Below are 14,700 nucleotides of genomic sequence, written 5' to 3'. Positions count from 1 at the left end.
ACCAAAAATATATAAAGATGGTAAGTCGGTAATTAGTAGATCCGAAAACAAATTCAAAATTTCAAAAAATAAATCACTATGTACACACCAATAGGAAAGTTTTAAAAGTTGTTAGTACTAAACTATAAAGACATAGAGTATTGACTATAAAATTACTGTTTACAACTATCTGAATAATGTATTTATAATAATTATTGTCAACAAGAATACAATATTTTGGTATTATTATACAGCAATAATGTTCAGTGCAATACAATACGATGTTGATTGGTCTATGAATATATATTAGAGTATGTAGGTACTATTATAGAACATTATTGCTACTATTATTACATTTGTATACCTAAAAATCGTTACCTATTTTTACATTGTATTAATACAATTTATTTTTAACAGAATTATTTATAGATTTTTTTTTTTTGATGAATTATGATAAAAAAAACATGTTTTTTACAGAAGTACTAAAATGGCTTTAAATTGTATATGAAAAATCTAAAAAGCTAGTAAAAAGGCCAAAGGCTAGATCCCAATTTCTATGGCATTCTGAACATCGAAATGGCTATATATTGCCATAAAATGGCCAATATGGCAACACTGGTTTCGACTGTGCGCTCAAAGAACCAATTATTATTATCGTGTACTGTGTAGTGATTATCAACCGTGCGCACGAAAAGAGTCAATAGCATTCGATTACGCATAATGTCACATGCGCGGCGTGGAGATACCTGGAAAACAGCCAGTGTGAGTATTTTGGTCTATTTTGGTTGCGCGAACAGGCATAAAATTCAAACGTACGGTAACTACAACTTCAAAAACCAACCGTGACAGTCCACTTCAAAAATAAAATTAATATATCGACCGAAAACGTCGTTTTAATCGTACGTAAAATTATTTCGCTTGGTGCGCCTGTTCAATATAACACTAATACGTTGAGAACGTGCTCCACTTCCACTGTAGACGTTTTAGAGATAACTCAAAAAAAAAAAAAAAATGAAATACGGTCCTAAGTCCATACATACACACAGCAGTTCCCCACACCATACGCGTCGACAACGATAATTAATGTGTTATCCGGGGTATACTTTTTAGGTACTTGTTTACCCAAATTTTTTTTAGCCCAGTTGGTAATCAGATTTTTATGCTTACCGAAATGTTCTGTTAGTATATCAATTTCATCAACATTTAATAAATTTTTATTTTTAAGTTGAAGAAGTATTTTATTCATCGATGCTATTTTTTTATGCTGTCGTCTAACAGTTTGATTCAAAAGTTTTAATCTTTTTGTTTTAATTAATAACTCACTCGATAAGGCAGAAATCCCGTGTTTTAAAAATGTACGATTTGGCGTATCAGTTTTATTAGGTTTACTGGTCTCTATGTAGGATGATTTTACATGTTTCTAAATAAATCATAATAATAATTAATAATGTACTATAATTATTAATTTAGTTAGATTTTAAATGAAATACAATACTTACTTTTACTGATTGTTGAATAATACTGACTGTCGTTGAATCATTGTAACTGCATTCATCAAATGGTATTATTCCATCAACCTGAATATTATTGCTGGCCTATATGAGCATAATACTGTATTATAACTATAATATTAATTATTAATTAATAATTATGTATTATAAATTACTTTCACTAATGTCTTATTGGGTTGCACACTCAGCTTAAAAATATTTGAGCTTGGAGTACAAGTTTTAACTTCATTGGTTGATGGTATGGTAGCAAACTCTGGACACTTCACTTTAGCCTAAAACATTTAATTTAATTTAATGTACCTCATTGTTTAAAAGCAAAAACAAATAACTTACATATGTTGCTCTTGATATTTTGATACACGGAACAGCTTCTTTTTCAAGCAACCTTGTCCTTTTATAGTTAATAAAATTCTTTGTGTCAAATGGGACGAACAAACAACACTATATTTTGTGATTTTATTGGTGAGTAAATTATTTTCACGAACAAAATCAAGCCACTTTTCTCTTATCCTTTCATTATTAGGAAATCTAAAGTAGACATATATCATAAAAACATAAATGAGTTAATTTGAGTAAATAAAATTTAAAAATCACATAGCTATAAATGCTAAGTAGGTATTGAGTAGTTATGGGGAGTTAATATCTATTAACTATATAAGTAACATAAAAACATAAATGAGTTAATTATGAGTATATAAAATTAACTTAGTTCACTTTAAGTTCACGGGGCGATAATTTTATGCCATTTGAGTATGTACGAAGGTATGGCACAATATTTTTTTAATTTTATTAATCAAGTATTCAAGTTATACAAATAAATTGTATATTAAAACCTTCCCTGAATCTAGACCTATTGATTAGTGAAAACTGTACTAAAATCCGTTGGGTACTTTTTGAGTTATGCGCGTACATACAAAAAAGGGGGTTCTATTTTATATAGTGTATATATATATATATAAGTAGGTGTAAAATGGGGCTTCTGGAACCTGAGCTTCTGAGCCGCCGCCGTAGCTGAGCCGTCACCGTCCCCACCACGCCGCCGCCGTCCACGTCGCCACCTCCACCACCGCCGCCCCCGCCACCGCCACCGCCGCCATGGTTATCATATTATTGTACACGTACTATATTACCGTACACATATCATACACAGAACTATTTTATCATATATTCAACAGATAACGCTATCTATCCCTGTTGTTATCACATATTACCGGCATATTACCATTTGAAAAATTATAGTATAACAAGCATGTAGAGTCTTGTCTGCATTACAAACAATAGTATTATTCAATAATCTAACATGTTCTGACATGCATACTTTAAACCTGTAGAAGAAATCCCTACCATAAAATATACATGTGAGGGTTTCAAAATCTGAAATGAAATCAGTCTATCTCCACTCTTCGTTCGATTAATTGCGTTGTTTTGTGATAAAATTTTTGAATATGGCTGGTTCGATTGAAAACATGCGTGCTGTTTACAAGAAGAATGTTTTTACATATGTGCCTCCGTCACCACCGGCTAACCTAATCGATTGCAGTAATTTTTTCCTTGATTTTTCATCTCAAAAGTTTTTAAACTACGGACTCGATCCGACAGATGAATTCAACACCGTGATTCACATTATAACACCATCACGTTTTGTAAATATTTCCGCCGATTTTCTCAAACGTATTTTCCGACTTATGGGAAACATTTTATCATTTATACTTGAACAACCACAAAAGTATAAGCGTAATTTATTTTTGGATTCCGATTCAATTACAATATCTAGTATGGTGTACCAGGAGAGAATATGCTCATTATAGAGTCTAAAATTCAAGACGGATGTCGCATACTGTTAAATCGTAACGACTTATTAAAGTTACAAGATTTAGAGTGGTCAATTTTCGAGATCATCGAGAGAAAAACCAAAATCGTTAAACCGCTCGTAATACAGCAAATTAATCAAATCGCATCATACTTAAAAACAAATACCAAGGTTGAAACTAGAACGCTTGAAGATGTGACAATTCGCGTGAAAAGCATGAACAACATTTGCATTGCAACACATGTAAATGACTACAATTTCACAAGTCAGCTTCAATTACATGCAGCTGAACATATCGCACAAAGATGGTTGGACGAATTAGAAAAAGATGAGGTAAGAAAAAAAATATTTTTTTATTTTTCTCATACCAATATTAATATATTATATTTCATAGGGATACGAGAAACCTTTTTCACCGCCATCATTTTACACTATATTTAATGAGGTAATATAACAAAACCTACTTTATAAAAAACAAATATTTTAATATTTCATGTTTTAGGAAATTCTTTCTGATATCTCCCCTCCATCACAGACAAGCTGTACAGACGAAAACGATGGACCATACGGACCGCAATACAATATTACCAACTTACTACCCAAAAGACGACACACTGTTTAATGTATTTTTGTGTAAAAATATTTTTGTATAATATTTGTATAGTATTTGTGTAAAATAAAAACAAGTCAGTTATTTTTAAAAAAAGTTTTCTTTTTATTTATTAATAATAAGGTAATAAAAATATTTACAAAGTAAAAATAATATATTTACAAGGTATAAAAAAATAATTACAAGTAGAAATAATATACATATTTATGTATAAAAATTACAGTTTTCTAACATCACCGCTAAACGGGTTATAAGTTATAATCTGATCATGAAAATTAAACAATAAGCTGCAGTTTTCTCAGGAATAACCGTATCCGTTCAAATTCTACTCGTAGGTCTATGGTCGATGCTTTTACGTTATCATTCTGATGCGATAAATCGACAACGACGATTGGAACATATGTTTGAAAAAAACATTTTTTGATAACAATGGTTCAGAATAATCTCTCTCGTAATACGATTCTTGAAAGTCTGTATAGGCTTTATACAGTAAGCTGATGGTATTATTTTTAAAATCAGCACGAAAGTCTTCATATGGAAACACTTCAGAATTTAAGTGTGCCTTAAGATTTTTTAGTTGGCAGTGGTCAAAGCGCCCAGCGTCGTTTTCTATATTTTTTTTTCTATCTGTTTGTAATCCAAACAAAATAAATCTAGGTTTTTCAAGCAAGCTGCTAGACTTTAGAATGTGAAGTATTTCTAGGTAGTACAGGATATTCACATAGATCCCAGGTTCTGAACGCACATGATAACGTTTTACGTGAATCTATCACTTTCAACAGTTTTAATTTTTCTTTATCATTAACTCTGATTATAGGCATCTTCCATATCACTTTAATCAATTCAATCGTAATTTTTTTATTTTTTTCAACGTTTTCGGGGGTTACGGTTTGCGTCATACGTAATGCGTCTAAATCGGTAGACGAGCGATTTAAAATCAGTTGTTGATTGCAATTTAGTAATATTTTTTTATAATCTTCGCAAAATCCGAATAAATGTTTTAGAGGTATACAACCGGTAAATACATCGTTGCTCATAAAATTTTTATTATCTTCGCCGTCCAAGCCTGAGTCCCAAGCACAATTGTCTAACGTATTCAAGTCACTTGGTGTATATGAACAGTATGCTTTCAGGCAAGACGACACTCCGGGTGATTTCAATTTTTGTATTTCTATTCCATTTATTTCATATCGCATTTCGGAGAATAAAAATGCCAAACCATTATTCGAAAAACGTACGTCTCCTTCAGAATCTAAAGGTTTTCTTAGCTTTCCTTCAATGTAAATATAACTTTCACACGGTAGAGTGTAAGATTCCATATTTTGAATATTTATTCTAATTTCATCATTGTATGAAAAAGACGTGCTTGAATACGGTGTGAACGAATGATATTGCATTTGCGTTATTTTACAATCGTCGACATAACCGGCCGTTACATCTAAATATGTGTCATCCATTATTGTAGTGAACGAAGAAAATCTAAGTTATTTTTAGTGAGCTTGAACTCGTTGTTTTTTGGTTTAGATATAGGTGTTGACTTCTTAACTGCAGACACTTTAATGACGGGTTTTTTTATTGCAGTAGTATTTATATTAAACTTGAGCGCCATCTTATCCGTGTGTTATTTGTAATCGAATCGTAATTGGTTCACCACGTAAATTTATCAATCGATCTTTATGATCTTTTAGTATGATTTCAACTTTACTTATAGAAGTAGTATTAAGACCATAAAAAACTAAATGTCTAGGCACTTCAACAATTTTATAGCCCACAGCAACAGTCGGATAAAATTCATGTATAATCTGGCTCGGCGATCCGTCACAAAATGAGTCGGTTATTAAGTTGCACTCTATTTTTATACAGTTTATTTTCATTATGTTGACTGTATTTTCAGATTCGTGTGTAGTACCCGTAGTATATACAACATTTCTAAATCCTAATAATGTTGCTATACTGTTTTCGATTGAAAAGTCAATCTCATGGCTACAGGATATCATACACTTTAACGTGTTACCATCTGATTTTAATTCGAAAAAAGTAATATAGTCGGGCTTCAACTTGTTTATAACAAACTCTAAATCTTCCAACTCATACGTTCCAGTAGGTATAATTACGTTTTCAACTTGTCCAATCATATTCCGAAAACCTATGGTATTACAACCAGGTTCTATGTTTGGAATTGAATTATTTGTTAGCAAGCTCAAAAGATATTTGTGCTGTATTTTCTACCTCTATGGGCGGAAAAATATCACATGACAGTTCACTCGAGTTCCCGTTTAACGTTATCGTGTACATGATAAAAATTGTATACACAAGTGTCCACAGTTTGATGTATTAAATCTCTGCTCTGTGTTATAATTGTAATTAATATCGCATCCTTGAAAATATTTCTGTACTAAGTCAGTGTTGTCACTTGCTCTCCGGTAGCTAAGTACTTGTGCTTACGCTAACGAAAGCCTTTTCATTATTGTTTTAACAAGTTAATAAACGTATCAATTGTCTTATTAATTTATTGTTAACTTATATACCTCAACTCTCCAACCTACGACGGAACGTGCATTCGTCGTAAAAGAAGCGTGCAGTAACTATCACTGGTTACTACATAAAATTTGGTGTCAGGTGTGGGGTCATACTTCATCAAACGAAATTTTTTTGAGTCAAATCAAAAAATAAGTACTTTGAGACCCACCGACGAAACCACGTTCACGACAGGAAGGAGAACAGAGAGAATTCAAACGGTCTAGTCCAGGGAGGACAGAAATCAAATTCCAGAAGGACGAAGTCAACTTTTCAAACGACCCACGGATAAAGATGCAAGCTCTGTAAGTCATTTGAATAATATATTGTATATTGTATGTCTGACAGAGATCCCAAAAATTGGCAAGTAGTATCATATAATCCGGAAACATTTAAAATAAAAATGGTTAACCCAGAAAAATTAATTTACAAGGGGCAACCGCATTGGTTCCTGATTTTTCGGGAGGAACAGAGTCCGATTTAGTTTCTTCTTGGCTAAATGCGAGTTCATTTTTAATAATATTTCCGATACTATTAAACCTAATATATTAGAAGCGATACTAGCACAATTAACGGGTAAAGCATTATCGGCCGTGAGGTATAAAAAAAATTACTACCTGGGATGAATTAAAAAAATTATTTAAAACCGTTTTTGGATCGACACATTCAGTGTCTTACTTACAAGTACAGTTAAGTCAAATGCGTCAGAACGCAAAAGAATCAGTTAAAGATTTTTCTATTAGAATTGAAGAAACAGCCCATGCATTAATGAACGCGTTAACGGTAGGTAGGGACGCAGTAGAATCAGAAATAATAGCGCAAACAGTGCGAGCTCACGCACTAAGCGTATTCATAGCGGGTATCCCACAAACTATTGGTTTATTATTAAAAGCGCGTAACATACAAGGTTTCGAAGAAGCCGTTTTAATTGCAATGGAAGAGGAAACAACAACAGAATTTTATAATAGCATAAACGGGTATAACAAAACACCGAATTATAAAAATAAAGTTGATAAAAAAAACACTAGAGATAAAAGCGCGATTAAATGCCATCGTTGTGAGAAATTTGGTCATTATGCTAATGAATGTAGAACAAGCGAGCATAAGCTAGCTACTTTCAAAAATCCGAATAATGGACAAAGTCCAAAGACCGAATTTAAACGCGAATATTCTAGTAAATTCTGTAAATATTGTAGAAAAAAGAATCACGATATAAGTGAGTGTCGTAAATTAAAACGTAACGAACAAGATGAAACCGTAGAAAGAAATAGTCAGGGAAATCACGATAGGTCTATCAGTGAAATACAATCGGGAAGTAACGTTCGTATTATAACACCAATAACCCAGGAACATATTACGTGTTTTTCGGATAAATTTGTTAAAAACGAAATTAAATTTTTAATTGATAGTGGTTCGGAAATGAACATTATAAAAATTTCAAGTTTAAAAGGTCACATAATCGTGAACGAAAAAGATAAAAAAAAGATTAAGGGCATTATGCAAGTCCAGTAGAAACAGTAGGATCTGTGGTAATTCCAATTTACATTAACAAACAACTTTTTACAGTTAAATTCGATATTGTATACGATGATTTTCCAATACCTGAAGCAGGTATAATAGGCATCACATTTTTGAAATTAAACAAAGTCGTATTAGATTGGGATAAGGAAATATTAATATTACCAGAAAAAAAAGAAATCGATAATAACGCGTTAATTATTCCACCGCGAAGTAACTGCGTTTTACAAATTAGAGCGGACGAACAAATTAAACACGAATTTATTACGATAAAAAAATACGAGATTAACGAGGACGTAATTATAGCTAATAGTATCAGTCCAGTAAAAGGCGATAAAATTATAAGTAATATAGTAAATATATCGGAGCAACCATTCATTATCGATCAATTAACCACGAGTAATCTAAAGTGGGAACCTTTAAATGATTGTGTTTTTATTACTAACGAAGAAAAATACGCGGATAATGAAATTAGAAAAATTAAGGAAACTATTAAAACGGAACACCTTAACAACGAGGAACGTGATAGTATAATAGACCTTTGTAGCCGTTTTTCTGATTTATTTATTTATTTACTTATTTATTTATTTTTCTTATCAAATTTGTTTAAAGACGTTTGTAAATTATTGAAAATCGAAAAAACTAAAACAACTCCGTGGCATCCCCAATCAAATGGTTATTTGGAACGATCACATTTAACTTTGAAAACGTACTTATGCAATTTCGTAGACAAAGATAATAATTGGGAAGCGTTAATTAGTTATGCTATGTTTTGCTATAATACCACGGTGCATACTTCAACAAATTATACTCCATACGAGTTAGTTTTCGGAAAAAAACCAATAATTCCGACACGTTTTTTTCAAACGACTGAACCACAATATAATTATGATAATTACGCGTTAGATTTAAAAAGAATAATGCAGGAAACACGTAAGATAGCAAGGGAAAATCTAATAAAAAAGAAAAATTCCAATAAGCAATATTATGACCAAAACGCAAACATATTAGAATTACACGTAGGAGATAAAGTGTTCCTAAAAGAACAGAACAAGAAAAACGCATTATGTTTTAATTGGTCAGGGCCATACGAGGTGATAATGATTCACGACAATGAAAATATAACAATAAAGAAAGGGAGGAAGGACTACAGGATCCACATTAATAATACAAAAAAATATTTCGAGACCGATTAATGAACACTTCAGGTGTCATAACATATTAATTATATATATAGCTGTAGGATCCTCTAAGTTTTTTTATTTGTTATAAGTAGTCATAGTCATATCATTATCATTAGTATTGTGGTGATTACGACGTGTTATCACCACTTACGCTAGCGCGTCCGCCGTATGATTATTGTCGTCACTATTTTGTTTTCCGTTTCTAACGTCTGTGTATTTTTATTGTTTATGTTGTAAACGTTTATTCGTTATATTGTATTATTTTTTTTGTATCGTCTTTGATCGCGCAACGACGCGCCATCTTAACTTGTGTCTCCCGCCTCGCGCGCTAACGTTTTCGCCGTTACGGGCTCCAAGTTTTCGCTCGCTCGCCTCGAGTACTCACTCTTTTGTCGCGACTCGATACGACGCGTTTCAGCTCCAAGTCCGCTCACCCTTAGCTTTCTTGTCACGCGTTTTTACGTTTTGAATTTTTTGTCACGCCGACTATCGTCCGCTGTATTTAATTTATTTATATTCACCAACTATTTTGTATTGTTCAATAAATTACGCCCAGTACGTTGTTTTTTTCTTTTCTCGAAAGCGTTGCTTTATATTTTTTCTCTAACATTATACCTTCCTCTGTCGGAGTCAATTTTACGTTCATTTAGTCCTACCGTAACGACGGTAGCTAAATTGGTGACCTCAAACTTTTAGTTCGCGTTTTTCCGACCCCGTCTACGGTAACGCCGTGAAAATCCGCCCGCTCGCGAGTTCGTCAACGTGGTTTTGTTCCATTTTTTCTCTGACCGAGCCACGTGCTCTACCACCGTTTCGTTTTCCGTTTTCGCGGTCCACTTTTTCGCCGTGTATCCGGTTTTATCTGCTCGATCGCTGACATGTCGACCAGCACTAACGTCACGTCCGTGCCTACCACCGCCGTCGCCTCGACGTCCAACACCACGTCGCTCATCGACACGATGCCGTCGACCATCATGACGACAGACGCGAGCTCCGAGATCTCCTCCGTCACCCACGTCAGGCTTCCGGGTTTCTGGCAACACTCGCCGATGCAATGGTTCACGCACGCAGATGCTATGTTCGCCAATAAGCGAATCCGTTCGGACCTTACGCGCGTGAACCACGTGCTCGAGGCCTTGGACGAGGACGGCGTGCGAACCGTCTCAGACCTGCTAGGTGCCGACGCGTCGTACGACACGGTCCGTCAGCGGCTCGTAACGGCCTACAGTTTGCCGCAAGCCACGCAGTTGCAGCGCATCGTTCAACCGGGCGGCATGGGAGATCGCACCCCATCGCGACTCCTGCGGGACATGCGGGAAGTCTATCCCGACGGAATGTCTGAGACGTCGCTAGTCGCATTCTGGATGAGCAAGCTCCCGCCACCCATCCGCACCGTCGTTGCCGTGCTCTCGGGCTCCGGAGACTACCTGGCGGAACGCGCCGACCGCGTGTGGGAAGCTTACCAAACGGCAGAACTTTCAGCCGTCGACGCCGACCGTCGCGAATCGAACGCAACGCCTCCCCGACCCAGCCCAGCTAACGCGTCAGAAGACACGCGTTACAGCTCGATGGAGAACGCCATCCACGCGTTGACGGCCCAGGTCGCAGCCCTCGCGACGTCGCACGCCACCGCGCTGGCCTACGCCAATAACGACCGCGCTCCACGACAACAGCGCGACCGCTCTCGCTCGCAGTCGCGACCGCAACCGCGATCGACCCCGACCGCTAAAGGCTGGTGCTACTACCACGACCGATACGGCGCAGACGCGCGAAAATGTCGCGATCCGTGCACTTTCGCACCCGCGACGCGGAAAAATCCGTGAGGCGGCGGTGCTGCAGCAACACCTCGCCGCACCACAGCAATACCGACTCTTCGTCTCTGACACCCGCACCGGACGTCGATTTTTAATCGACTCCGGCGCGGAAATTTCGGTATTGCCGCGACCCCCCGACTACACCCGAAACACTCATAAAAATTCGAGCAACGAAATAAGACTCATCGCCGCAAACGGCTCACAAATCAAAACCTACGGGCCGAAGCAACTACATCTCGACCTCGGTTTCAAACGACTATTTTCCTGGACCTTCGAAGTGGCCGACGTTTCACGACCGATAATCGGAGCCGATTTCCTACACTACTACGGACTCCTCGTCGATATACGTCGAAATCGCCTCGTCGACCTCACGGTGAACAGTTCAGTGAAAATCACGCCCACGACCGAATCGTCTCAGACCGCGATATGCGCCATCGCCAGGCCATCGAAGTGGACCTCTTTACTTCTCGACTACCCCGAGGTTACACGCGAATCGCCCGTGCCGAAAGAATTTTTACACGGTGTGGTACACGACCTGCATACCACCGGGCCAGCTCTTTTCGCCCGACCGCGCCGACTTCCGCCCGACCGACTACGAGTTGCACGTCAAGAATTCGACTTCATGCTGCAGAAAGGCATCTGCAGACCGTCATCGAGTTCATGGGCCAGCCCGCTTCTTTTGGTACCCAAGAAGGATGGTACGTTCCGACCTTGTGGCGACTACCGTCGACTCAACGCAGTAACGGTCGCCGATCGATATCCATTGCCACATCTACACGATTTCACAGCCAACCTCGCCGGTAAGACCGTTTTTTCAAAGCTCGATCTGGTACGCGCGTATCACCAGGTTCCTATCGCCCCCGACGATGTTCACAAGACCGCGGTCACTACACCGTTCGGTTTGTTCGAATTCCCCGTCATGTGTTTCGGACTTCGCAACGCTGCGCAGACTTTTCAACGCGTTATCAACAATATACTACGCGGACTGGATTTCGTTTTCGCGTATATCGACGACGTGTTAATCGCCTCACGCGACGAGGCCGAACATATCAAACACGTTCGTACCGTTCTCGAACTTTTTCAGAAGTACGGTATCGCAATTAGCCCGGCGAAGTGCGTTTTCGCGACCGATTCCTTGCAGTTTCTCGGACACGTTAACGACAAGGACGCGTGCCGACCGAACGCCGAACGCGTCACCGCGATTCACGAATGGACCCAGCCGAACACCAAAAAAGAACTTCAGCGATTCTTGGGTTCAATTAATTTTTATCGCCGATTTATTCCGAACGCCGCCGAGATGCAAGCACCTCTTTATGACCTCGCGTCGCAAGTCAAAAAGCGCGATGGACCGTTACAATGGACAGACGACACGTCAGCTGTTTTCGCCGCCTGCCGTCAAGCACTCGCCGACACCGCAAGACTCGCACATCTCGATCAGAACGCCCCCCTACGCCTCAACACCGACGCGTCTAACTTGGCAGTGGGCGCCGTGCTCGAACAACACGTCAACGACCAGTGGCAGCCCCTCGGATTCTTTTCAAAAAAACTCTCGCCCGCCGAGCAAAAGTACAGCACGTACGACCGAGAGCTGCTCGCCGCCTTTTTGGGAACACGCCATTTCGTACACATGATCGAAGGACGCAAGAAAACGTTGCGTACTGACCACAAGCCGCTTACGTACATGTTCTCACTCAAGTCGGAAAAAACGATCGATCGACAAGTTCGTCAAATCTCCTTTCTATCGCAGCACATCCACGACATCGTACACATTCAAGGCTCTGATAACATCGTGCCGGATGCGTTATCACGTATCGAGATATCCGAATTGGCTACACTGCCGACGATGCAACAGTGGGCCATCGACCAAGCCGCCGACCCGCAGCTGCAACAGCTTATCAGCGGTACCGCGACCAGCTCGCTCCGCCTGCAGCCACGCGTATCAGTCGATGGTGTTATCTACGCTGATTACTCGACCGGCAACGCGCGTTTGTTCGTACCGACCGTATTACGACGCCGAGTGTTTAACGCGCTACATGGACTAGCGCACGGCGGTAACCGCGCCACGCTGCGCCTGATCAAGGCCCGATATTGCTGGCCGGACATGCACAAAGACATCACGCGATGGACTCGATGCTGCGAACCATGTCAACGCGCAAAGGTAAACAAACACGTCGTTTCTCCGATCACGCCTTTCGCGCCGCCCGAACGACGTTTTGGTCACGTTCACGTCGATCTCGTCGGACCATTGCCTCCGTCCAACAACAACAGATACCTGCTCACGGTTGTCGACCGATTCACTCGTTGGCCGGAAGCTTGGCCACTCGAGAACGTATCAGCTCACGCTGTCGCACAGATGCTAACCACGAACTGGATCGCTCGATTCGGCGTTCCCGACACCATCACGACCGACCAAGGGAGACAATTCGAATCCGAGTTGTTACGCTCACTCTTTTCGACATTCGGTATCCAGCACTCGAGAACGTCGCCTTATCACCCTCAGTCGAACGGCATGGTCGAACGTTTTCATCGAACGCTCAAGTCCGCGCTTACCGCGCACGAATCGTCGCAGTGGTCAACGAAACTGCCGATCGTACTACTCGCGCTGCGCAACACCGTGAAATCCGGTTTCGACCTAACGCCAGCTGAATTGGTGTACGGTGCGACGCTTCGACTTCCCGGCGAGATGTTCCACGCCGCACCCGCAGAGCCGCAGCCGCCCGAATTGGTAGCTACGCTCCGAGATTACATGGCCCAACTTCGTTTCACGCCCGGTACGAACCACAACACGCGACGTGCCGCTTTCGTACCGAGTGACCTGAACCACGTCAGTCACGTCTTCGTGCGAGTCGACGCCGTCAAGCCGCCTCTCCAGCCACGATACGAGGGACCTTTTGCCGTTGTAGAACGCCGCGAAAAAACATTCCAGGTTCAGCGACATCGATCAACGACGTGGGTTTCAATCGACCGACTCAAGCCAGCATTCATCGCCCGTGAAGACCCGACCGCCGAACATTCGTACGCCGCGCTTTCGGTCGACGACCCCCCGAAAAAACGTGTCCGTTTTTCTCTTTCCGAGGGGGAGTAATGTGGTGATTACGACGTGTTATCACCACTTACGCTAGCGCGTCCGCCGTATGATTATTGTCGTCACTATTTTGTTTTCCGTTTCTAACGTCTGTGTATTTTTATTGTTTATGTTGTAAACGTTTATTCGTTATATTGTATTATTTTTTTTGTATCGTCTTTGATCGCGCAACGACGCGCCATCTTAACTTGTGTCTCCCGCCTCGCGCGCTAACGTTTTCGCCGTTACGGGCTCCAAGTTTTCGCTCGCTCGCCTCGAGTACTCACTCTTTTGTCGCGACTCGATACGACGCGTTTCAGCTCCAAGTCCGCTCACCCTTAGCTTTCTTGTCACGCGTTTTTACGTTTTGAATTTTTTGTCACGCCGACTATCGTCCGCTGTATTTAATTTATTTATATTCACCAACTATTTTGTATTGTTCAATAAATTACGCCCAGTACGTTGTTTTTTTCTTTTCTCGAAAGCGTTGCTTTATATTTTTTCTCTAACATTATACCTTCCTCTGTCGGAGTCAATTTTATGTTCATTTAGTCCTACCGTAACGACGGTAGCTAAAGTATTATTTAGTAAATTCGTTATCAGGTATGATATATCGAAATATGACATCCGAAGCTGATATGAGAAGCTTTCTAACGTATCATTTTAAATATTAAGGTAGGAATGCCAAGTGGT

At 39.7% G+C, this 14,700-nt stretch overlaps 1 protein-coding gene and 1 long non-coding RNA gene across 2 annotated transcripts; one reads left to right on the top strand and one right to left on the bottom strand.

The window, feature by feature from the left end:
* The first annotated feature begins 3,520 nt into the window (after positions 1–3,520).
* LOC126553521 (uncharacterized) lies at positions 3,521–3,905 on the top strand. Its single transcript, XR_007606558.1, has 3 exons — positions 3,521–3,633; positions 3,695–3,745; positions 3,803–3,905. It is a non-coding gene; the product is annotated as an uncharacterized LOC126553521 (long non-coding RNA).
* A 679-nt stretch (positions 3,906–4,584) lies between these two features.
* LOC126553513 (uncharacterized) lies at positions 4,585–5,367 on the bottom strand. Its single transcript, XM_050208663.1, has one exon. The coding sequence runs from the start codon at positions 5,365–5,367 to the stop codon at positions 4,585–4,587; it is 783 nt and encodes a 260-aa protein (XP_050064620.1).
* Positions 5,368–14,700: the final 9,333 nt, after the last annotated feature.

This window comes from Aphis gossypii, unplaced genomic scaffold (assembly GCF_020184175.1).
Source record: "Aphis gossypii isolate Hap1 unplaced genomic scaffold, ASM2018417v2 Contig00253, whole genome shotgun sequence".
NCBI classification, from domain to species: domain Eukaryota; kingdom Metazoa; phylum Arthropoda; class Insecta; order Hemiptera; family Aphididae; genus Aphis; species Aphis gossypii.
Note: the sequence above shows the minus strand (reverse complement) of the source record. Positions and strands in the feature narration are given on the sequence as shown.